This window comes from Podarcis liolepis, assembly GCF_965112155.1.
Source record: "Podarcis liolepis genome assembly, chromosome: 9".
Classification (NCBI taxonomy): domain Eukaryota; kingdom Metazoa; phylum Chordata; class Lepidosauria; order Squamata; family Lacertidae; genus Podarcis; species Podarcis liolepis.
Window position 1 is genome coordinate 45,015,538 of NC_139564.1, and position 23,162 is coordinate 45,038,699.

Genomic DNA, 23,162 nt, shown 5'->3' on the forward strand with positions numbered 1-23,162 from the left:
ATGGTTTTCTTTATCCTCCATGATAAAGGTATGGAACTGATGGTAGGAGATTCTAAACCAGGGAAGGCGAGCTTGTGACCTTCCAGATGTTGATACATTGCAGCTCCCATTGTCCTGACCATTAGCCATGCAGGCTAGGACAATGGTCCTTGGAGGGCCACAGGTTCCCCCCTTGCTGTTCTGAGTTGATAATGGAGGATGACGAAGTAGAGTAGTTGAGCAAAGAAGAAGTCAGAGGTCTTGAAGCAAATGAACTTCAGGAATAGAGAATCCAATGAGCTCAATATGGTCTACAGCAATTGAAAGCAGCTTTCCAGGATTTCAAACAGGGTTTTCCCCAGCCCTACCTGGGGTTGAACCTCGGACTTCTCATATGCATTAGCCACTGAATCACTGATTGAATAAACTAGTATACAGTGGCAGAGTTCTTTACTGCAGATGCCCAGCAGGCCAGAGCAGATGAAATAAATGTTTGAAATCAGACTGTGAGTAGCTCAGAGGAGCAGGCGGAAACATAGGGCACCTCGTAGCAGGTTCCTCAGTCACTGCTGCCAACTGTAAGTGTAACTATGGGGACATGAGGGGATGAGAGTGCAACCTGGCTCAGCTTCAGGAGCCTGTCCTTCAGGCAAGGGCTTCAGAAGAATTGCAGCCAATTAAAATACAGATGCTTGCAGGAGTGTTACACTTCACATGAAACACTCCATTGTCTGTCTCGGTTCCTAAAGTATTTTCTTCCTACGTTAAAATTACTGGTGCAATAAATAGAACAGGAAATCAAAGAGGACAGCTTTTATCTGTGCATCTGCAGTCAGAACAACAACAGCAAAAATCCCGGGATGGCCAGTTGCTGCATACTTATAGGTCAGGCACGGTGAGGTCAAGAGTGGGGGGGGGGGCCTGTGCTTTGTGGATTCAGGCAGCTGAGCGCTTATGAAGCAGGTTTTTCTTGTCATTGCAAAGTTGTATCTGGCTAATGTGTTTTACACTCTTTTCTCTGTCTAGACGGAAATCAGCCTGCATCACAAATCTCTTCAGACTGTTTTGAGAATTAATAGCCAGTCAAATTACTTAAGGCCAACATCACAGTTTGTCAAGTTACCTGCTCAGTGCTACGTTATTTTGACATTTTGACTTTATGCTGATTGACTCCTTCAAAGAGCAGTCTGTTTTAGGAAGGAGGCAAGAAAACCTGCAGAATCATTTGCCAGCTGTTGATGCTTTGGCCATTACTCAGCTGTCTGGAAGCAGCCACAAAGTATATTGAATTTCTTTAAAGCAATTGTCTTGTTGGTGTTCAAAAATGCTGTACTCAGTATCTTTTTCTTTTCTTTTGGGCTGCGATTAGGGAATTGCTGAACAGAAAATCTTTCAGAACACAGGGTTGAAGGCATTGGACACACACATACAAAAAACCCACCCTTTTAAAAAAGTTGTTTTCTGGTTTGGGGGCATATATTTGCAAAACTACTAATGTCCCTCTTTGAGCTGTATTCCAGTCTTCCAGCTCTAGTAATGAGCCCTAAACAAAACTCTCAATACCTTGAACATGAAGAGGGTTTTTATGTCAGCAGGGTCTAAGCCTCCTGCACCCCTAACATCAGGAAAGGAGCTGTGCTGGAACAGTTCATAAATGTTGCAGCTGTGCTAGTTTCTGGGGGGAGAAACCCTGAAGTCAAGGCACTGTGTGGGCTCCTCTCCCATGTGGCTCTGGGCTCCACGCTGGAGGAAGGAGCCACGCTTGAATGGTTCCCAAGATGCAAAGGTAACATGAGAAGGAGGCAACAGATGTAAAGTGCAACCTTTGCATGACTATGGATAGGGGGGAGAGGGCCTTGCTGCAGAAAAGCAGAAGCTAATGTAACAGCATGGAAGCCTCATTATAGGACACCTGGGAAGAAAATACACCAACTCTATTTGTAGTTCAGAAATAACACTAACAGAATCCAGAGGCTTGCAGCAAATTGGTTAGGCTGCTAATTTATTTTTGTCATTTTAAGGATAACTCTGAGGTCAACTGAAACAGTCTAATGGTGTTGATTCCACTCTTTCCGTAATTCTCTCCAGCTTATTCAACATCACATAGTGCCATTGCATCAGCATTGCCCCTCCTGCGTCCCGCTGCGTGTCAGAAGCTAAATTTCAGCGATGAGCCAGCTCAACTCGATTCAGCTTCCTTTACAGTTCTGAAGGAATTTTACATGAGGAGAGCAGGCTCAGAGATGTTCAGCTCCCAACATGCAGAGGGGTTGTGGGAGCAGCAGCAGTGATGAGGCAGAGGGGGCAGAGCTAACCAGTGCAGTGAACCCCTTGTGCAGTGGAGAGCCCCTGAGTTCAGAAAGCCTGAATGGGGCTTGCAGCATCCTTCTGTTCCCCATACTGACCCAAATTTGAGGCGGGGGCAGTGGCAAAACAGCATCCTGCTCTGACAACAATGTGGAGTGTGAGGCAGAAGAGATAGACATGCCTGCAGTATATTGAATTTCATGAGACAGTTTCTTCCTACCATTTTTTTTCCTGTTACGTACGCTGTCTTCGGTTGAGCTTTTTGCCTTTTCATGCACAGTGGAACTGAAGCCCTAGGCCTTTTCCTCTAGGAAGGGGAATGGTTCAACTAATAGATTAGGCTGAAGAACAACAAGGTTGCTGCCCGATAAAGAAATCCGAACAGGCAAAATAGCTTGGGGAGCTGATTCAGCATTTTAAGATAATCAAGGAGGGGGAAAAGAAGGGTAGGAAATAGGAGGCTAAAGAATAAGGCTGGAGACTTCTGTAGATAAATTATTTAAACAGCAGACTTTTCCTTCCCTGATAAAAGAGAATATATTTTACAGTTTACTTGCCTTTTGGGTGTCAGCTGCGGGAGCCAGCTTGTCTATATAATTGCTTGCTGTGCTCCTACAGAAATGACAGCTTTTATTTTCAGAGTAGTGATTTCATGAAATTCCAGTATATACAGCTCCTTGATCAAATCCCACCACTACCACCTCAACTTTTTTAAAAAAACACATTGCCAACAAATGAGTCCTATTTTATCTTGGGAAGAAGCTTGTAAATACCCTTCCTCTCTCCCACTGGTGTAATGATTGCTCCTCTCTCGTGCTGTACGAGAATGGAGAACAAATTTAAGTTTTATCATGGCAGCAAAATGGTTTAAGTGGGCCCTGGACACAACTGGAGGTCTGGATGTGTCGACTTAAAAAATATTCTGACTGAAATAGGAGTTTGAACAGGAGGACCTTAGAGCCCAACGAAGCATTTTATAATGTAAAATAAATCCCTGTTAAGAAACAAATGCATTAACAGAAGTCTTCAAGCCAAGCTTCCTGCAGGGGGAAGCCATTTCCTAGGACAGAAATAGTAAGAAGGTTGGATGCACAAGTGACTATGTAGAGGGTTTGCCCTTTTGAGTTTCCAAAGTAGCATACGAAGGGAAAACTGGCAAATCTCCATTTCGGAAAGTTGTGTGAAATCTTCCTACTATTTTGTGCTCATGCCACTCTCCCCCTCACCCTTTTCTGGAAGTACCAAAATGTGTGTGTGTGTTTGTGTGTGTGTGTGTTGTGCCCTTCACACACTGTTGCAGCTTCCTCAAAGTCCCACTTCTATGATGCAATTTGATGTGGCTGAAGGCCACATGTGAAGTTGTTCCCTCATCGGCAGAACAGATTGTGTGTGTGTCCTCCACACATTAGGCTCCCTCTTTCCCACCTAATCAGTATCATGTCAGAAAAGATGTATGCAGCCTCCCCTGGCCATGTGGTTGCACCATTAACTTGAGTCTACAGCTATGCCAGAGGACCAATAGACACAGCTGTGGCTGTTACATATGAGAGACACCAGTATGACTTGTATTTGCTATGACTCCTTCTGCGTAATGCCTCAAGTGGCTCTTTCTGCAGAAGCACATGTCCTATGAGATGGCAGGACTTGCCACCAAATATGGCACTCCCACATCATATTGTCTCCCAAACCACTATAACACGTTATAGCACTTCCCCCATGACATGGTGGCGTCATGTCCATTTCCTTCACTCCCGCCAGCAGCAGCAAGGGACGTCTCCAGTAATGTGAAGTTCTGCTCTTGGTTTCTGTGGGAATGTCTCCTCCAATTATCAAGTTGTCAGGGCAGCTGAGGAACTGGTAAAATGCAGCCATAATTTCTCAGGTTGCTTAATTTTTAAATGTCAGCAAGTTTTTCCACACACCCCCATTACTTCTATCACAGATTTTAAAGTGTATGAGTGTGTGTGTGTGTGTGTGTGTGTGTGTGTGTGTGTACACACACAGAGTTTTTACAACTGTGATCTGATAGCATCTATTGTTTTACTTGGGACTTCGCTGTGGAAACTGGATTGTCTCAGGTTTCTAACAGGAGTCTTGAAAAAGACAAAAAAATCTGTCTCAAAACGTTTTTCTTTACCAACATACTTTTCAGATCTACTGTGTCACTATTGAATTCATGGTCATTTAAAACCTGGAACTTGTTTTACTACAGACAGGACCATGGTTGAATGTGGAATACAAGTCTGATTTGTTTCAGTTAAATTACTTTTCTATATCAGTGTATAGTATCATTTCTGTGGGCATGTTATGCTGTCTTGCTCTAATGTCTTTATTGTTGCTTTGAATCTCTGGCAGTGACAACTTAATTATGTTAAAATAGCTTAATGAAATGTCTGCTTCCTAGAACTTGACAAAGGAAAAGGGGAGACAAAGATCACAGTTAAAAATCAAAGCTGCAGTGTCTCGTTTTTGGTATAACCCAAATCCTATGCAGATATTAACAATTCCAGTACAAGTAATCACATGAGGTGGGGCAGTGGCAAGGCGCACTCTAAATATGCCCCCCCATGAATGTTTCAAAAATGTGTGTGAACCCTCCACAGATACAGAATGCTCCCCACAGCCAACTCATAGAAGGTGACTGAGGGTGGGGGGGGTGGGGGGGGGACAAAGCTACGGTCCTCTTACTCGCTCCTCGTGCCCCCCACCAGCATGTGATTTATTTGTACTGGAATTGCAATGCTGGCACAGGGCTACATTTACAGCCCAGTTCTATACATCTGTAGTTCTATAAGTCCCAGCTGAGTTTAGTGGGATTGACAGCAGGGCTGCAACCTTGAAAGCAAGCAGTCTAGTACCTATTAGGCCTTCAAGAGCTTCAGAATAGTAATGAGTATTTGATGCTCTTGCCTAGCAGTTTTGGCTTTGGATTCCGGTTAAAGGGGAACCTGGGAAATGCAGTGTTTTGTGCTGAACCAGCTGGCCATTTCTTTCAAGGAGAAGCCTACATGTTGCAGAATGTTTGTTGCAATAAACAGAACGATGCTGTATTCAGACCTTATAATGCAGTGTTAAGTGAAAACGTGAGGGGGGTGTTTGTGGATATGAGTGAACTTAGCCCCGTATGCTGTTGTCGTCCTTGCTCTTCACAAGATGGAGGGAGACCATTGGAAGTGCGCACACATTTTAGAATCCTGAAAAATTAGGACTCTAAAGTTATTTAGGGAGCCTCTCCACAAGCAAGAAGCCTCTCTGCTTCGGACAGTTGCCCTTCAGCTCATCATGGAGGGTGATGAGAAAATGATAGTGTTTTTGTTTTGAACTAGTCTGTCTGTCTGTCTACCTGCAGTGCTCCCCCCGCCCCACAAGTATTAATATTAAATGTGTAGCCAGAACATGTTGTATTTGCACACAGCCTTTCAAAGTGCGCTTCTTCAGGGGGGTTGCAAATATAATACAGTGGTACCTCTGGTTAAGAACTTAATTCCTTCTGGAGGTCCATTCTTAACCTGAAACTGTTCTTAACCTGAGGTACCACTTTAGCTAATGGGGCCTCCCGCTGCCACCACGCTATTTCTGTTCTCATCCTGAGGTAAAGTTCTTAACCCGAGGTACTACTTCAGGTTAGCAGAGTCTGTGTTTGTAACCCAAGGTGTTTGTAACTTGAGGTACCATTGTAGTGATTAACCGCTTATAGGATAATACTATTTAAACAATAATAAAAATGAAACAAATAATTAAAATACCCATGGAAAAAAGATAACTTTTAGACTTCTGTAACATTCATAGCTACAGGGAGGGGAAATGCCGAAAAAAGTCTAAATACAATTAAGAACTAAAAAAGAAAGATGAGGAAAAAAGAAGTAGTTTAGAAGTGAAGTGATTATCAAGATTGATGTTGTTCCATGGACTTGCATGTGATTGTCTTCTTCCCTGACAGGTTAGGGTGGTTATGAAAGTAGAAGAGAGATTCAGTGGCTGCCATCCAACCCAAAAAGAAGCACATTTTGCTGGAAAAGCACCAGCAAATATAATTATAGGACATTTTTATTTGCATGATCTGCTGCTATTTGAGAACAAGCTGGTGCAGATTGAAACTTCCAGTGCCAGCTATACTTTTATTTTGTTTTGATTTTATTGGATTCTTCATATAGGTTATCTTCCATATTATTTCCTGCCGTGAACTTTCAGGCTCAAGTTGGTTGGAATTTAAATCTAGAATTTAAAATAAGTGACAACTTTATTACTGCACAAATAACTAGCAAGCATCATTCGCACTGGTTGTTGCTGAAGAAAAGTAGCAGTCCTTGAACCCTTTGTGCATTCTTACTCTTGGAGAGCCTACTCACTTCATCAATTTTCTCAATATTTTACTGAATTATTCTACTTTTTAGCATTACATTCCTGTAAAATGTATAACTTCCACATGCAGTTAACATAAAAGAATAGCATTACATAAAAAGAACCCATTGTCTGAAACTGCTAGTGTAAAAAGTCTGCCTGGTTGAAAATAACTGTCTTGCCTATTAATTGTCTGATGTGATCTTTCATTAGTCATAATCTAGATCAGATTAAAACTGATGTCTTCTGGTAAGTAATTCTAGACCACAAAATTTTATGTCATATTCCACAGACTGCTCTGTGCTGCCAGCTAGTTGTTCTTCTGTCTGGCGAGGGAATGGAATTGTATACTGGACATTTTTTAAATCAGTACTTCATTTTCAGACTGTCTCCAGCACAGGAAGTCTTTGGATATATGATAATACATGATAAAAAAAATTTAAGGAAAAACAGTTCAACTTAATTGAGACACCAATCAGCTGCCACTCACTACATCTTAAAGAATTGCTTCCTGGGTATAATAATTTAAGAGGAAGACAATCATAGTGCGTTCTGCATGGCTTCATTGCTTTCCTACAAACATGGATACTGTGAGCTTCGAAATAGAAAAGGTCGTCCCAAGTTTCTGTATTCTTTCAATGAGACAAATATGAATGTTATCACAGCACAAACCTATCCATGTTTATTTGGAAGTAAGTGCCTTTGAGCTGAATACGGCTTACTCCCATGTAAGTGCACCTAGGAGTGCAGCCTTTAAAATGTTAGCAAGAAAACCTTTTGAGTTAATCCAATCTTGAGGATATTTGGGCTACCTGTGTATTCTGCTAGCGTAGCTAGACTAAGAACCTACCAGGATTGCTCAGCATGTGCAGTTACTAAGACAAAAAACACTCACCGGTGTTTTTTGGTGTGGTTTGTTTTTTTGAAAGAATAAGAGAAATGCCCAAGTTGGCTTGTTTTGAAAACAATTCATAGTTAAGATTATCTACACTTTGCCAGATTTAGATGACATGGCAAGCTGTGTATAGCTAATCAAAAATGAAAGTGAAAATTTCTGAACTTGTCCTTGGAGCCAAGCCAGTGAAACTGAGGCTTACTTTGGCTCTTTCTTGCCAGGCTCATATAAGAGTCAGTGTGATGGTGTCTGAATCTACTCAATCTATCGTTACTTAGTAGATTTTAATAATGACAATAGTGACATAAAAAGAGCTACAATAAAAAACAGAGGACAAAATCTTAGTGTAACCATGCTAATCGATTTCCTGCCTCCACTGAAGCTGCCCACTTGTTGTGATTGAGCCTTTTTTGTCAGAGGTTAGGCAGGGGAAAGTCTATACAGTCATACCTTGTGTTATGTCTGCTTCAGGTTATGTTCTTTCAGGTTACGTCCCGCGGCGACCCGGAAGTACCGGAAAGGGTTACTTCCGGGTTTCGCCGCTCGCGCATGCACAGAAGTGGCGAATTGCAACCCACGCGTGCGCAGACGCGCCATTGCATGTTGCAAACGGGCCTCTGGAATGGATCCTGTTCACAACCAGAGGTACCACTGTAATGGCACATTGACCCTAAATGCTATCCCAGGGACAGCAATGTTTACTTGGCAGCCAGAATTACTGGGGTTTTGTAGGCACCAGGATAAGGTCTTTTTATATTATGAGTCTGGTGAAGTTTACTGAAATTGCTGCTGTTTAAACTTTATCAGTTCTTTTCCTTAAAAAAAATAAATCTTGATTCTTATAAGCCAGCTTTGAAACATGTTTAATAATCTAGGAAGGTGTGTTTGTGTGTGTGTAACGTTTAATAATCTAGGAAGGTGGATTGATGAAACTGATGTCAATGAGTTATCAGTAGTTTGGGGTGTATTTAAGGTGGTCAGAAGAAATGCATACTATTAAGAAAATCTTGAGGTGGATGCAGGAAGGGTCAAATTGCATTTGGGGAAAGTCAAGCTTTGTCCCACTTGCTAGATTTCTGTGGGAGAAATAATAGTTTATTTCTTATTAAAACTCTCATCTTAAACATATTTTATCTGAAGTAAGTTGCACTGTAGCAAGGCTGCTGTGTAGTGCAATACGGCTAAGGTGCCACTTCCCAATAAACGCCAATATCCCTTCCTAACCAAAGTGCTATTGGTTTTCTCCAGTAAGCATTCTTTTGGGTTACAGCCTCATTTTAATTTCCTGTTTTTGATTTCATTGTGATTTGTATGTGAAAGTAACCACAGGGATCCAACAACATGGGTGTTTGTGTGCGTTACTCTTCTGGTTCCTCACTTCCCCCTCGGGCACTGTTTTTGGCTATTGTGCTTCTTGTTTAACACACAACATGATTTCACAATCAAATCTTGTATTCAGACCCATAGCAGTTCCAGTATATCTTGTGTGCTCACTCATCTGTTGGTTTCTTTTCTCTCCCCTCCATACCTTTTTTTTTTTAGAGGAGATATGTACTCTTGTAATCGCAGAGACCTTTCCTGAGGATGCAGGAACCTTCACTTGTACAGCAAGAAATGACTATGGATCAGTCACAAGCAGTGCAGAGCTGACCGTGCTGTCAGGTATTCAGCAGTGTTTAATGTGTGTGTGAAAGTCAGTGATGTTTTTCTGGCCACTCTTGGACACAGCTGCAGCAGTGTAGTGAGACAGTCCCTTCCCCCTTCTGGGTGCATCTCATGTTTAGTCTCTGATGATCTTCCCACATCCTGTAGCGCTGACTTGATTACTCTGCGTCTGGGTAGGAAGAGTATGTAATGTTGACATGGTGAAGAGGCTTCTACATAATCTTCAAAGGCATTTAGGAAATAGGAAAAGGGGCCATATGGATCTCTCTCAGCCTCCAGAAATGCAGCTGCTAATTTTGAAGGTCAAGTACCATCAAACATGTGCAACTGAAACAGTGTTGCCTCTCCTCCCTCAGAGGATTGTGAGCAGCTATTTGATCTCTGTTTCAATCAGTTCACTAATTGTGTGAACCAGACTCTCCTGGTGTTATGCACTTGCAAGCACAAAGAAAGGGGCTTTAAAATCTAAGGATAAAAAGGGCAGAGTCAGAGTTTATCTCATGTCTTTTTAAATGATATATGAAACACCCTGAAGAAAACCTTAAGGCGCTTTTAGGAAATATTACAGCAACTGGCCCAAAAACTCTTCCGTTCAGTCAGATGATAAACTTGACTGCTAACCAATTAAAAGCATGTATTGGGAACCATTGACTGCATCCAGTTAATTGCAAAATTATTATTCGTTTTTCACTAAAATCACAGTAATTTTTTCAATAATTTAATATTTGGGGTACCAATCGACTAAGTTTTAATCAGAGCAGACCATTGAAATTAATGGCCCTAATGTAGCCATGTGCATTAATTTAAATGGGTCTACTTGATGAGTAAATCTTAGTTGAATAACAAACACCCTTTGTCTTACACTTGGGGGGAAAGTTTTAAGTAGATCTGGCAGATTTTAACACCAAGCTTCTGAGGCTAGGTGGCAGCAGAGGCAAAATGGAAAAAGTTGAGCTTCTACAACAGGCGAAAATGCAGCCCTCCTGTCAGTGTAAAATGCAAAACAGAAATGCATACAAAAGCCTTGGAAAAAGTTGGCGGTTCTCATGCACAGTGATGTGGAATATCTGTGGTGAGTGCTAACACAACTGATCCATCAAACTGGCTCACTCAGCCAGTGCTGAGCATTCATAAATCAATTACTGTTCTTAACTGGCAACTAGCTCGACCTACATCATGGACAAACAGCAGTGAATAAATATTCATTAAGATGATTACATCAGCTCAAATGTGCATGAGAACTTGAGAAAGGCATATGCCTTTTGGCATAGCTGCTATAACTGAGATGCTGACATCACCTTCAATGAACTAATACTGTATTTGTGAGAGTAATTGAAACTATCTGTTGTAGTTACAATCTCCCATCTATATTGTTACCTTTTTCCTCCTCCTATTTTAGCCAGTTCTGAAATCTCCAGCCGTGACTTGCCAATGAGAGAACAGAACGACGATGACTTCCACCACTTCCCACCCCCACCTACAAACCTTGAGATCAGTTCTATTGAGCTTCCTCCAAAACACTTGGAGAGCCACCAGATGAACAATGCCAGATCCAGTGTAGCAGCTTTTCAATTACAGCTCAACTCTGCAGAGAAGAAAACCAATGGTGTCCATCCCAGCCGTAGAGTCAATGGGGTAGTTAACGGTGACACCCAAATCAATATATCGTCTCATCCTGGTGGCCTGCTTTCACCTACAAAAACACCACCTCCAGTCCTTGCTAAGCCAAAGCTGTGAGTAATTCTGTGTTTATATTAATTTTTCATTTTCGGAGCAACTAAATGGCATATATAGAATCCTAGAACCATTGAGCAACAGACATGGATGGATGCATGTGAAAAAACCAATGCGTGCTAATGCAGGATAGTGTCTAATGTGATGGGACTAGGATTAGGGGAAACTTTGGTTCAGTTCTTCATTCAGCTGAGAAGCTTGTTTGATAAATTTGAGCGATTCAGTATCTCTTAACTCACAAAGTTCTGCATGGGAGAAACCATTTACACTTTCATGAGCTCCTTGGAAGAACGCTACAGTAGAAATGGATCAAGTGTTATTTTGCTACATGTGCTTGAAGTGGAAACCTGCTACCAGACGAAGACAGTTCCAGGTTTGAGGGGACTCTGGGCAAAACAGTTGCACCCCCTGTTAAATTGGTGGCCCCTGTCAAGGATACCAGGCAGTGAAGATGGCAGCAGCCCATTGTCCAATAGTGCTCAGTGTCATCCATTGCAGGGCATTATGGGACCCAAACCCAAGCTCTTGGGGGTTGGAAGGGTTCCAGAGCAGGTATCAGGGCTACTGGGACCTCCCTAGAACCTTTGAGCACAGTGGCTGGTCTAGGATGCTGAGTGTTGATGCAGACAGGCCCCACTGCCATTTGAGTCTAGTACTTGCTTTCATACATGTGTGAGATAATGGCCCCCATGCAATGCCCAGTTTCCTCCACATCATGGTCTATCCTGCCATACCCATGTGCATTTGGGTATACATCATATACTAAGAAAGCCTGAGCGGTCATTTACTTGAAGTTCTGCTGTTTCTACATCTCCTATTTCTTTTCCAGTTAATGTGCTAGGCTGGCTTTATTTTTGTGATTTTGATCGGCTATAAATAAATGAAAGGGTTCTGGGAAATTTTACCTGAAATAGTAATGATGAAAGCTGGTGTGGTGTTGCAACATGGGGGAAACTGCTGATAGACATATGAAATATATATTTGTTCCCACTTAGTGTGGAAAGAGAGAAAGCACCCAAGCTAACATTTAACTGGATATAATTGGGATATTCTTAAACATTGGTCATGCTAACAGCTTAAGGTACAGTCTTCACTTAAAGGTCAAAAGTATTCTTTTTGTCCATTTTTTTAAAAAAATCCTAATTTAATTTCTTCTTGTCTCTGAAAATCAGACACAATAATTTTTGTGGTTATTTGTGAGGTTAAGACATAGTTCTTGTGGAATGACATCACCATCTCTCTTTATGAGCTGGATTTTGAGCACCAGACTCAGGTACACACTGGAAGGCACTACTGTGCTCAGACTTAGTTACAAATTATTCTGCGTTTCTTGTCTTATACTGAGGTTCAGAAGAGGACATGTTCCAGTTCAAACATGCCAGTGAGATACTTAAGTAATAGGATTACTAACGCAAAATCCAGAAAACGGAAAAAAAAACTTGAAAAAAGAGGTGATGTTTAGGTTCAGTGCAGTAGAGGTGAACAGTTGCAGGAATGGTAAAGTCAATGAGGAGGAGTCTTTGGCAAACAGGATTGTTGGCAGGCCTTATTTAGGGGATGCCAAATGGGGAAACCTGAAAAATGTAACTGCTGACCCATGAGCTAAGAGTTTTATACTTTGCTGTGAAAGCACTGTAGAAAGAATGAAATAGGATACAGTTCAGGATACGTCTTAATATTTGCTGCAAGACTTTTGAAGAACAAATCTGGTTATGCACCTTAAGCAAATTCTACAGACAACTAGATTTGCCTCACATTTCAAAACTTAAAACCTTTTTGCATTGTACTTGCAAGTAAATGTCATTTTGGTCTAAAATGTGTTTTTACCCCCAGGTGTTAGCATTGTAATGTGCTAAGCTATATGACGTCTAGTATCTGTCACCGGTTATCTTTTTGCTGATAAGCTTGTAGTACATGTTCCTATTCAATCTGTAATTCACATTTAGGTGAGCATATGACAGCGTGATTAAATGAAAAAGATTGTATGTGCCATGGTTGAGCACTGGTATTTAGATTGTGTTGTTTGGTCTGTGCTCCTCCATTGACACATGCAAGTTTCCATTAGAGGTTGTAATCATTTAAGTACATGGCAAATGGCAGTGGTGGGAATTGTTCAAATGATTTTGTTGAGGCTCAAGTTGTAAACTCCTTTCTAATTAGTAAAAGGGCATGTCATTTAATTATGATTTATATACGAGCAGTATTCTATGACATGCATTTTGCATTCTAAAAATCAGTTAAGTAGTAAAGTCAAATGTAATGTACTCTCCCAAATGAGACCACCCATTCCAGATTTAGCAGAACACAGCTTTTCTGTATAGGCAGTAACCATTTTGCAAGCATCCAATTGGTTTGCAACCACTGATGCATGGGTCCTTTTGGACCCAGAAGAGGGCAGAACGGGGGGTGAGCAGGGAGGTTATGTGCACTCTGCTGACGCACATGGGGACCAGGAATGGAACCCCCAAACAAAATGGTCTCAGCCTGTAATATCCTGCCTGTGGATTAGAGCAGTGTTTCCCAACCGGTGTTCCGCGGCACACTACTGTGCCGTGAGACATTGGCTGGTGTGCCGTGGGAGGGAGGCGGGCGAGTCGGGCGGTGAGAGGCGGCGGCGGCGAGGATCCGCGTCGAGCCGGGGGCGGCTCCGCGGTGGTGGTGCCGAGCGGCGGGGCAGCGCGTGCAAAAGGGAGGAGCGCGAGACAGCGGAGGAGGAGGAGGCCGGCATGTCCGGGCGGCAGCAGCAGCAACAACAGCAGCAGCAACTCCCGGCGACGGCTCCTCAAGCCCCGCCGCCGCCCCCTCCTCCGCCCGCTATCGCCGCCACCACCACAACAGCCGCCGCCGCCTCAGTTGCCGCCGTCCCTCAGTCCCTCGCTCTGCTGCCTCCTCCCACCCCCAAAGCTTGGAGGTTCCCCGGCAAGGGGGAGGGAAAAAACTTTCACTTTTCGTGCGTCCCTCCCGGCGTGACGCTGCGCGCTGACGTCACGGGGCGGGGCTTTAATGGTGGTGTGCCGCGAGATTTTTTTCAGTAAACAGGTGTGCCGTTGCCCAAAAAAGTTTGGGAAACACTGGATTAGAGTGTGCTAATGCATTTGAAGAAAAGGGTTAGCCGTGGTAAAAAGAGGACTTCACACATAATATGTAACAGAAGATGTAGCATGTGGAAATAGAATGATCAACATCACTTTTTTATATTCAGATACCTTTGCATGTACAGTAATTGTTTCTTGGCACTGCTGTAAAACCAAAGCTTTCATATGCAGAGTTTGTGCCTGCAACCAAGAACTGCTTTACAAGAGAGAGGCTTCTAGATTATGCCGTTAGATACAATAGTTCCTACATTGTTTGACCTTCCGGTGCTTCCTGTGTTGATAACTCAGCTGGCACCTTTTAATCTCTACTTGCCTTCACAGATCCATAGAACAAAAAAGAGCTGCCAGATGGGTTGCAAATGTTCTTTTTTTAAAAAAAAAATCATTTCACTTTAAAATAAATATTTTATAGATCTTTATTTTATTTAAAATACATCTAGGTCAACTGAAGGGCAAAATTCTTCTCAAGGTGACTCTTAAAATAAAATGCAAGCCTGCTTCCACCATTCAAGCTGCTTTTTCTCATAGAAACAGGCCTGCAGTATTGAGGGTGTGTGAATCCAGTTGGAGAATAAACATAATCAACTTACCATGAGCGTTAATGTTTTTTCAGCTACCTTCTTCTTTGGGAGTTGACAAGAAGGGAGAAAGACATTTTATAAGAGCGTTAATTATCTCTGGTGGGATTTTTAATTTTTTTTTTTTTTTTTTTGTATTGTCAGTTGGCTCCAGTATAACCAAACTCCCAGCCCAAGGTGTGCACAGTTGACATGTCGACACCATTGTGACTGCCCAAAGCTTCCTGGAGAAGAGCTGACAGCTACTTTTAAAAAGTGTAACTCCCTCTTTATCCTATTTGTGTTGGAATGCTGTTCCAATTAATCATGGACAGTGTTCAAAAACTGTGTCTGCTTAGCAGTCTACAAGTACCTTTCTGCTTGGAAAGGAACAAAACTGTCAAAACTAGTTGAGGTCTAGCTCTTCAGAAATGCTGAGCACACCAGTCTGAAATTAATGAATTAGAATCACTAGATTCTTAATCCCTTTATGTTTAGTCTGTTCCTATGCTTGAAGGTATTACAAATAAACCATTTGGCTTTATTGTTTTTTTTAACCGATGCAGTTGATTCCGTACACCTCATTCTTTGTTTGAGTATGCATTAGGTCACGGCTGAACTGAAAATACTAAAAGTTAATGCTTCCTTTATCATTTTCTTGGCAAAATGGAGAGGTATGCTCTTAAAGGGGGAATTAGAGCATTAATATTAATTCTTATTCTGTCTCTGTCTAATCTGTCCATGTGTTGTCTGATCATTCACATTAAATTGCAATGGGCTTGTGGGAGAATGGCATTCTACAAACTAGGATGACCTATTTTGTGACATGGAGAGATTAAATAGCCATTAGCCCAAGGAGAGATGACTCTCTCTTAATCTGCAGACAGTGACTTCATACCTTGCTGATTTAGTGCTGATGTGCACATCCAGAAGCATTAGGAGGTGTCCTGAGGAAAGGTTCCCCCAAGGTTGTCCCACAGTCATCATAAGGGAGGACACATGGGGTGACTCCCTGTGTCAGCCACATCAGCCCAGCATGGGGTTACGGCAAGGTGAAACATGCTATGGAAGAAATCTGGTCTAGTTAAATTTATGTTGCGCTAGGTTTAAATAAGGGCATGATTGCACATTTCCTCTTTTGTAGGGGAGAATTGGTGGGTTGGGTATGAGGGAGGTTATGTAATATTTCCCCTGTCGCCTGATTGTTCTCTGTAGCCTTTCCTTTCCCACCCATTTCTCTCCACTCGCCAGCCCCAAACTTGGGCATATTTCCAGCTTCTGGATCTAGCTTGGAAGACAGGTTTTGGGGCGATCCAACATTAGCAACAGGCAGACTCGCTCATTCACCTGCCCCGGTTTAATTTGTAATTGGACTTGGCAAATGTTGTGATTCCCATAGTAAAAGAAAGAAAGGAAATAGCCCTTATTATTGTCTTGAACTCAATTAGAAGACAAATCTGATCACACCTATATGACCTGCATGGGGGAATGCAAGCAGTCTATTCCTTACTTGCCTGTGAGCTCCCCAACTAATTCTGCCCCTCTCTCTCCACATATCTTGCTGATATCCCTGGGGAAAATATATTCCCCAGTGTTAGAGGTGCCATAGGTAGAAAGGACCGACTTTCCTTCCTCCACTGAAACAGCAGCCAGATAAGCAGGTGAGAGGGAATTTGATTTGGAGATGGAGGGGAAGGAGCAGAATTCAAAGCAGTTACACGTTGTCCCTCATATTTATTCCAATATGGTTTACAAAGCAAATTAAAAGATCCGAGCTGGAGAAGCTTAATTTCAGAGCTCTTACAGATGATCAAGCAACCCCAGAATAGCTTTCCCATCTATTACATCCTGCCAAATGAGGAAAATTAAATCTGTACATCAAATACACATACATATGTAGTACAATTAGTATTCTTTAGTTTCCATGATCTACCGTAAATTAAAGGCAAGGAGAAGTGGTCAATGTGATCCAAGGACTACAGATAAGGTGCTGTTAACTGTTTGCAGCCTGCATGGGACCAGTATTTTAAAAATGCATTGGTTTAATCTGTGTTTGGCGTGAGAAAGAGAGAGAGAGAATATGGAATTGAGATATTCTGGTGTCATGTAGTTCTGAATTTTGGATTTGACAACAACAAAAAATGCTGTCGTTGTACTGACCTTTTTAATAGGTGGAGATAACTAACTGAATTTCCTGCTTATATAGAATCTAATCTGCAATCTGACAGGAAAAATAAAATGTCCCCATACCATGGCCATAAATAAAAGCCAAATTTGCTATATTTTCAATACATGATTTTGCAGTTGTGCTGTTGCACAGGGAAGGGAGAATCTGTCAGTTTCCATTCCTCCCAGTTTCCCATTTTCCCAATCTTAAATTTCTCCACATTTCTACAGCTGAGTGTGGGTGTACACACACACACACACACACACACACACACACGAAAATGCATTGGTATTTTAGTGCGAATTTCTCCTAAGAAACATGTTTTTGTATGCAGTTTTAACTAACGTACATATATTTTCAAGCAATTTCCCTACCTTGAACTTTTGTATGCTATTTTCACTAACGTGTTTATTTAATAAATGCATTCTTTTAAACCCTGTATTGTTGGAAAACTGCATTCAGAGATATGCAAATGTTGCAGGATGGCTGTGTTTCAGTTTTCATATTGTTTTGGAAAGGTGCAAATTAAGTCATTGTACCTTTTAAGTGTGACCTGAATTGAATCTCTCCCCCGTTCCTAATAGGAGAAGGTAAGCTTGAATTCAGTCATGTTGGCCTATAAGGAGATCAGTGCCATTAAAGGTATCTGTCTTTCTATGGCCTGATGCTTTTCCCTGTATTGGTTAATGTATTTTCACTTCTAAAATAAAGAGTGCACCTTTGTATTTAAGAATGAAACGGCAAGAAATTCAGCAGATACGAAGTCTTCTTGTACTATAACACTCTGCTGTGCACAAAACCTGCTAAGTGTCAGTTTTGCACAGAGGCATTGCATCTCTTTGTGGATTTTTGGTCTAGTGCGTTTAATAGATAAGCAACATTGTACAAAATCAAAAAAAGTTACCGATTGGACACAAGCTTAAAAGAAAATATGAAAGAAGCCAAGCTGCCTTTAGCGCCAAGAGGCTAAATTGATCTATTTGGTGTTGCCAACTGTAGTCCTAATCTTATTGTGCTGATTGTTAATTGGGCAGGGAAATGTGTGGGGGTTTTTTAAGGAAATGAACAGGAAATTGGGAGATTCCGGCTAATTCCTGCTATGCAGAGCAAAGCATTTCACTTTTCAGATGACAGCATTTTTCTAAGTTCTACAAAGCAAATCAGTTAATGTATATTGATAAGGGATGTCAAACTTGCCAAATCTTGCAATGGGCAGAAACAGTGTCAAGGTAACATGAGATTTGTGACCCTTGCAATTTAACTATAAAACTTATCCACCAAACAAGAAACACAGCTGATGGGACTTGTAGTCCAAAACATCTGGCAGGCACCAGGTTATCAAATGCTGGTGTAGAGGATTAATGAGCTAAGACTTAAGTACTTGAATGAACAACATGTAGATTTTTTTTAAGGTTGTGTCTTCCTTACTCTAGGAAGGCTATTAGGAAAGAGCAGCTTTGGACTCTAATATTCAACCTTTGTTTTCCTGATTAGCATCTTTAAGGGTTAGATCAAAGAAGATACACTTTTGGAGGATCACATGCTTTCCCTTTTGTTTTTTTTGTACTGAGCTGTTCTTTTCTGGTCCCAGTCTCTGTCTGCTCCCTGTCTATGCACTCTTTCTTCATTTGCTTATTACAAGCACAAAAACTACTGATGCCAACCTCTTTGATTTTTTCCCTACCACTCCTTAGACATACACCTTCCTCCTTTACTTTAGAATCTCACTTTTCACTGCAAGACTTGTCCAACTGGTTCTACTTTGTTGTTCGTTCATGAATTTTCAGCCAACTTCATGTCAGCAGCAAGTTCATATTGTCCATTTACGTCCAGCTTATCTGATCTGGAAAACACAATTCAGGGAGTCTTGTTCTTCTCAAAAGTTGAGATTTAGTTGCAATCTCCTTTTTTTCTCTCTTGTAACTTATATCCATTTCCCCATAGACAAATCATGTATTGCCTGGAAACCTATCTGGTTTTTGGTGTACCTATCTATTGTGGTGTGGAGATTTCACAGCCATACCACTGCTCTTGAAAATCAATCAGCAAGGTAAAAATTGCTCCACCTGAAACCAAGGAAGGAAGCTGGAAGAACTTGGTGATTATAAAAGACTAATATTTTATAAAATAAGATCACTGATAGTGGCACAAGTAAAATAGTTAAAACAGTGTCACCCAGAGAAGATGAGGTACCTATAGAGCTGACTTGAAACCAGTGGAGTTTGAGCACACAATCAAAGGCTTGGATAGTCAGTGTGATGCCCTCCAGGTGTTGAGCTACAACTGCCATAATCTACAGCCACTATGGCCAATATCTTGGGGTGGGTGGGTGGAGTTGTCATCCAGCAACATCTGGAGGACACCATGTCAATGATCTCTAGTTCAATGGAACCAATGGCTGTTACACACATTATGGGAAGATGAACCTGGGTTTCTCACATAGTGGATGTTCAGATGTGATGCTGCTCTCAAGATGAGATCAAAAGGGGAAAGTTGAGTGAAAGGGGGGGATCCTGCCTTTATTTAAAGACAGGATCTCCGTGCCCTTGTGATGGTGTAGTTGTAGGTCATCTTTTCCAATACATTGATGGTTGCTGCTGCTGTGCTATATAATAATTCATGAACCTTATGTGTTGTATCCCTACAATCGAGATGGGCTTCATCTACCTATATCTGGACTGTTGACCTCTAGTTGCACAATGAACTTACTGTTTAGCTTTTTCTTTTTAAGGCATCTGATACATAGAGAAGCAGGGAGGGGAAAGGGGGGGTGCTCTGAAAAGGTATCAGTTCAAGGTGAGTGCAAGAATGTTATTAGTATTTCTAAAAATGCATTTACAAATATACTTCCAATCAGTCTAACCTACCTCATAGGCTTGTGGGGATTAAATGAGGAGGGGAGAATCATGTATACTACCTTGAATAGGGATGTGGGTGGGGCAGTAGTCTAAACCACTGTGCCTCTTGGGCTTGCTGATCAGAAGGTCGGAGGTTCAGATTCCTGTGACGGGCTGAGCTCCCATTGGTCTGTCCTAGTTGCTGCCAACCTAGCAGTTTGAAAACACGACAGTGCAAGTAGATAAATAGGTGGAGGGAAGGTAGATGGCATTTCCATGCGCTCTGGTTTTCGTCACGGTGTTCCGGTGCACCAGAAGCAGTTTAGTCATGCTGGCCACATGACCCGGAAAGCTGTCTGCGGACAAACATCGGCTCCCTTGGCCTGAAAGCGAGATGAGTGCCATAGTCGCCTTTGACTGGACTTAACCGTCCAGGAGTTTTACTACCTTGAGCTCCTTGGAGAATAGGTGGTATGTAATGCAACAAATAAGTAAATAATCAGACACTTTTTAAAATTATGCCTCTAAGTTGAGCTTTCCCAAACATAATAACCATGCTATGTTGCTTAAAAGAGCAAACACTAAATGTAAATGACACAGGGACTTTACTATCTAAAAAACTGAACCTCCGCCCCCTCCATAGTTCTGCTTGAGTTCAACTGAGATTATGGATTGTGTCTAGCAGTATCACTCAGCTGACAGTAAGGAATGGGGAGAGGAGCATTGTTCAGTGATTTCCCCCTGTGTGTGTGCACCCAAATCTGGTAAGGAGAGTTACCCAACACTTTGTTGCAGACACAGGGCATGGGGCTGCAGGAAAGAAGAGGAATTGTTGAAAATTGCTTGTCTCTCTGCTCTGCTGACAGAATCTCGGCTAAGCACTGGATACATCCCAATATTTACCCTTCAGTAATCCTGTGTTATAACAAATCTAGATTTATTAAAGGGGCTCTGGTGAAACGTGCATACTTGAAAAGTGAATAAAGGAATTGGCTATTCAAAATTGGCTTGCATTTTCAGCTAGGAGATGTTCCTTTCTCATCTATATTTATGTGCATTGCTAAAATTTCTGTGTGTGTATGAGAAGTATGAATATTTCAATAGTTTACTTTTCCTTTAACTGGGTGTGCCTCCTTATGCTAGTCTTTAGGAAACGTCTACTCGCTATAGAGATTTGACAAAAAAAAACACAACAGAACACACACAAAAACATAGACCTCTTTAGAAGATCTTTAAGGCCTCAAGTAGGGCAATAGAGCAAAACAGGAAGAAAAATTACAGCTGCAATTCTGCTCCTCCTCCCTCCCTCCCCAGACAAAACTAGCTTACCTCATGGACACTAACCGCTGGGATAAATTTTCTCATTGGCATGGAAGAGAAGTAAAGTGGAAACACATTCAGAATCTTTCATGCTAGCGTTTTTAATGCTGATTTTTTCAAATTATAATATGATATCTTCTTTTAAAAGGGTATTGCTCTTTAACTGTCATAAGCTCTTCCACTTGGGAGTGAGTTAGTAGTTTCTAAAATGTATCTGAAGATGCTTTCATCTCCCAGTTGCTTTTTCTTCTTCTTTTTGTTCCACACCCACTGAAAGAGACCTTTCAAAATGAGATCATACGGCACACTTACCTCACTCTAACTAGGGCCATACACTATTCCTTATTGTCTTAGTACTGCCATTTCGAAGAGACGAAAGAATTGAGACTGTTAAGCTGAAATAAAGGTTTGACGCTGAAGTCTGCGAGACAGAGTGCTTCTGTCAGACTAGGCAATACTGGATCAGAGGTCTAATGCAGTCTTGAGACTGCTTCATAAAGAATCCTGAACTGTAATTACAGTGGTACCTCAGGTGAAGAACTTAATTCCTTCTGGAGGTCCGTTCTTAACCTGAAACTGCTCTTAACCTGAGATACCACTTTAGCTAATGGGGCCTCGCGCTGCCACGGAATTTCTGTTCTCACCCTGAAGCAAAATTCTTAACCCGAGGTACTATTTCTGGGTTAGCGGAGTCTGTAACTGAAGCGTCTGTAACCTGAAGCATCTGTAACCCGAGGTACCCCTGTATTAGAAAATGACCTGTATGATCTCTTACTAGAATTACTTTTACTGTGTTGCGTTGAATTATAATTCAATTATTTAGCAAGTGGGCTCCACAGCAAAATGTTGCACAGTTTCCATTCAGGCAGATCTGTCACCCCTCTGTAACTGAGGGATTGCTTCGCTTTGTGTAGTTAGATTGTGCAGAGAGACCCCTGTTTTAGATTCATTCCTTGTGATGCATCAGAGCCACCGGAACATGACACCTCGGCTCTCTCCAAGTTTGCCCTCTTCCCTTCTGTCTGCATGGCCCTGCTGCAGATTCCAGCCCTTCAGATAGCAAGGTGGAGGTTTCTTCCAGGCTCCTGCATTTTAGGAGGTTAGATATCTGTCTATCTATAGAGATATAAAATCTAGTTTGTCAGGTTTGGGATGCTGATAGATTGGTGCTGGGCATAATGGTATTTTTGATCTCTCTGTTACTGTTCCTCTGTGTCATAATTTTTAATTTATCATTATTGTTGCTTGATAGTAATTCAGTTTGAGTCTTTGAGTTGTCAAGGCAGGTTACAAATTAATAAATGAGCTGACGACTGGCAAGTGTCATAGGTCTTCTACCTACAGGACCTCACTGTGATTTGCTTGGACAGCATATTCAGTGCATGATGTCTTATAGTCACACCAAAGCTATAAAAGCCCCTTCTTTGACCCAGCAAACTCGTATCTTTTGGATTCACACAGCTGTCCATAACAGGAGCTTCTGCCTGGCGTTTGCATGGTTTTCCCTGTACTGTTTAGGGGCAGCTGAAAGAAGTAGCCCTGTTTTTAAAATGCATGCATTTCAGGCATAACAGACAGAAGAGCAGTGCTGTTCTGAAAATGTGTTTGGGAATGCAGGCTAAAATGCTATTAAGAACTGTTTAGCATTTTCGGAGACATCTGTGTTCCATCTTGTGGTGCTCTTTAATTAGCATCAGTCTTACTAAACTTTACAATTCCGTTTGCAGAAAATAGTATCTTGAAGGAAATGACCTCTATTTAATAATTATATATTTAAAAAGAACCCAGTGGAAAGAGAGTTCTGTGGGCTTGATTTAATTTATGTTACACTGTTTGATTTCATGTCTCTTTTATTGCTTCACTCCCATGATGGTTCATTTCAGCAAAGTCAGATCAAGCTCCAGATGGCATTTTCTTCTGAGCTTTGTGGCTGTTGATATATTTCTTGAATACCGAAAATGGAAGAAAGATTAACCAAAGATGTGACAACAATCTAGGAAAGAAAAGCCCTCTTGTTTATCTCACTGTCCCTTTTGGCTTCTAGACAAATGAGAGAGCCTAGTTCCTGCAATGCTGCCATTCGATTTTGCTCTTTAAGAAAAGAAAGAAAAAAGATCTGCGTTAAAAGATAACCGCATTACAGTCTTAGTTTGCAAAATACTTAAAATAATTGCAGTGTGAGGTCGCTTCTTCATTTTTTTAAAAAAAGATTGCCATGCTTGAAACAATACATGGATATTCCCAGAGGAAAAGAATCCTACTGAA

At 41.5% G+C, this 23,162-nt stretch overlaps 1 protein-coding gene across 8 annotated transcripts in view; it reads left to right on the top strand.

Annotated features, from left to right (window-relative positions):
* The window catches only part of PALLD (palladin, cytoskeletal associated protein), a 210,439-nt gene that overhangs the window by 88,147 nt on the left and 99,130 nt on the right, over nucleotides 1-23,162 (top strand). For all 8 annotated transcript variants that reach the window (XM_083520209.1, XM_083520213.1, XM_083520215.1 and 5 more), the window contains 2 exons: nucleotides 9,065-9,184; nucleotides 10,587-10,920. In XM_083520209.1, the coding sequence (XP_083376335.1) occupies nucleotides 9,065-9,184; nucleotides 10,587-10,920 (454 nt within the window). The remainder of the gene's footprint in view (nucleotides 1-9,064; nucleotides 9,185-10,586; nucleotides 10,921-23,162) is intronic.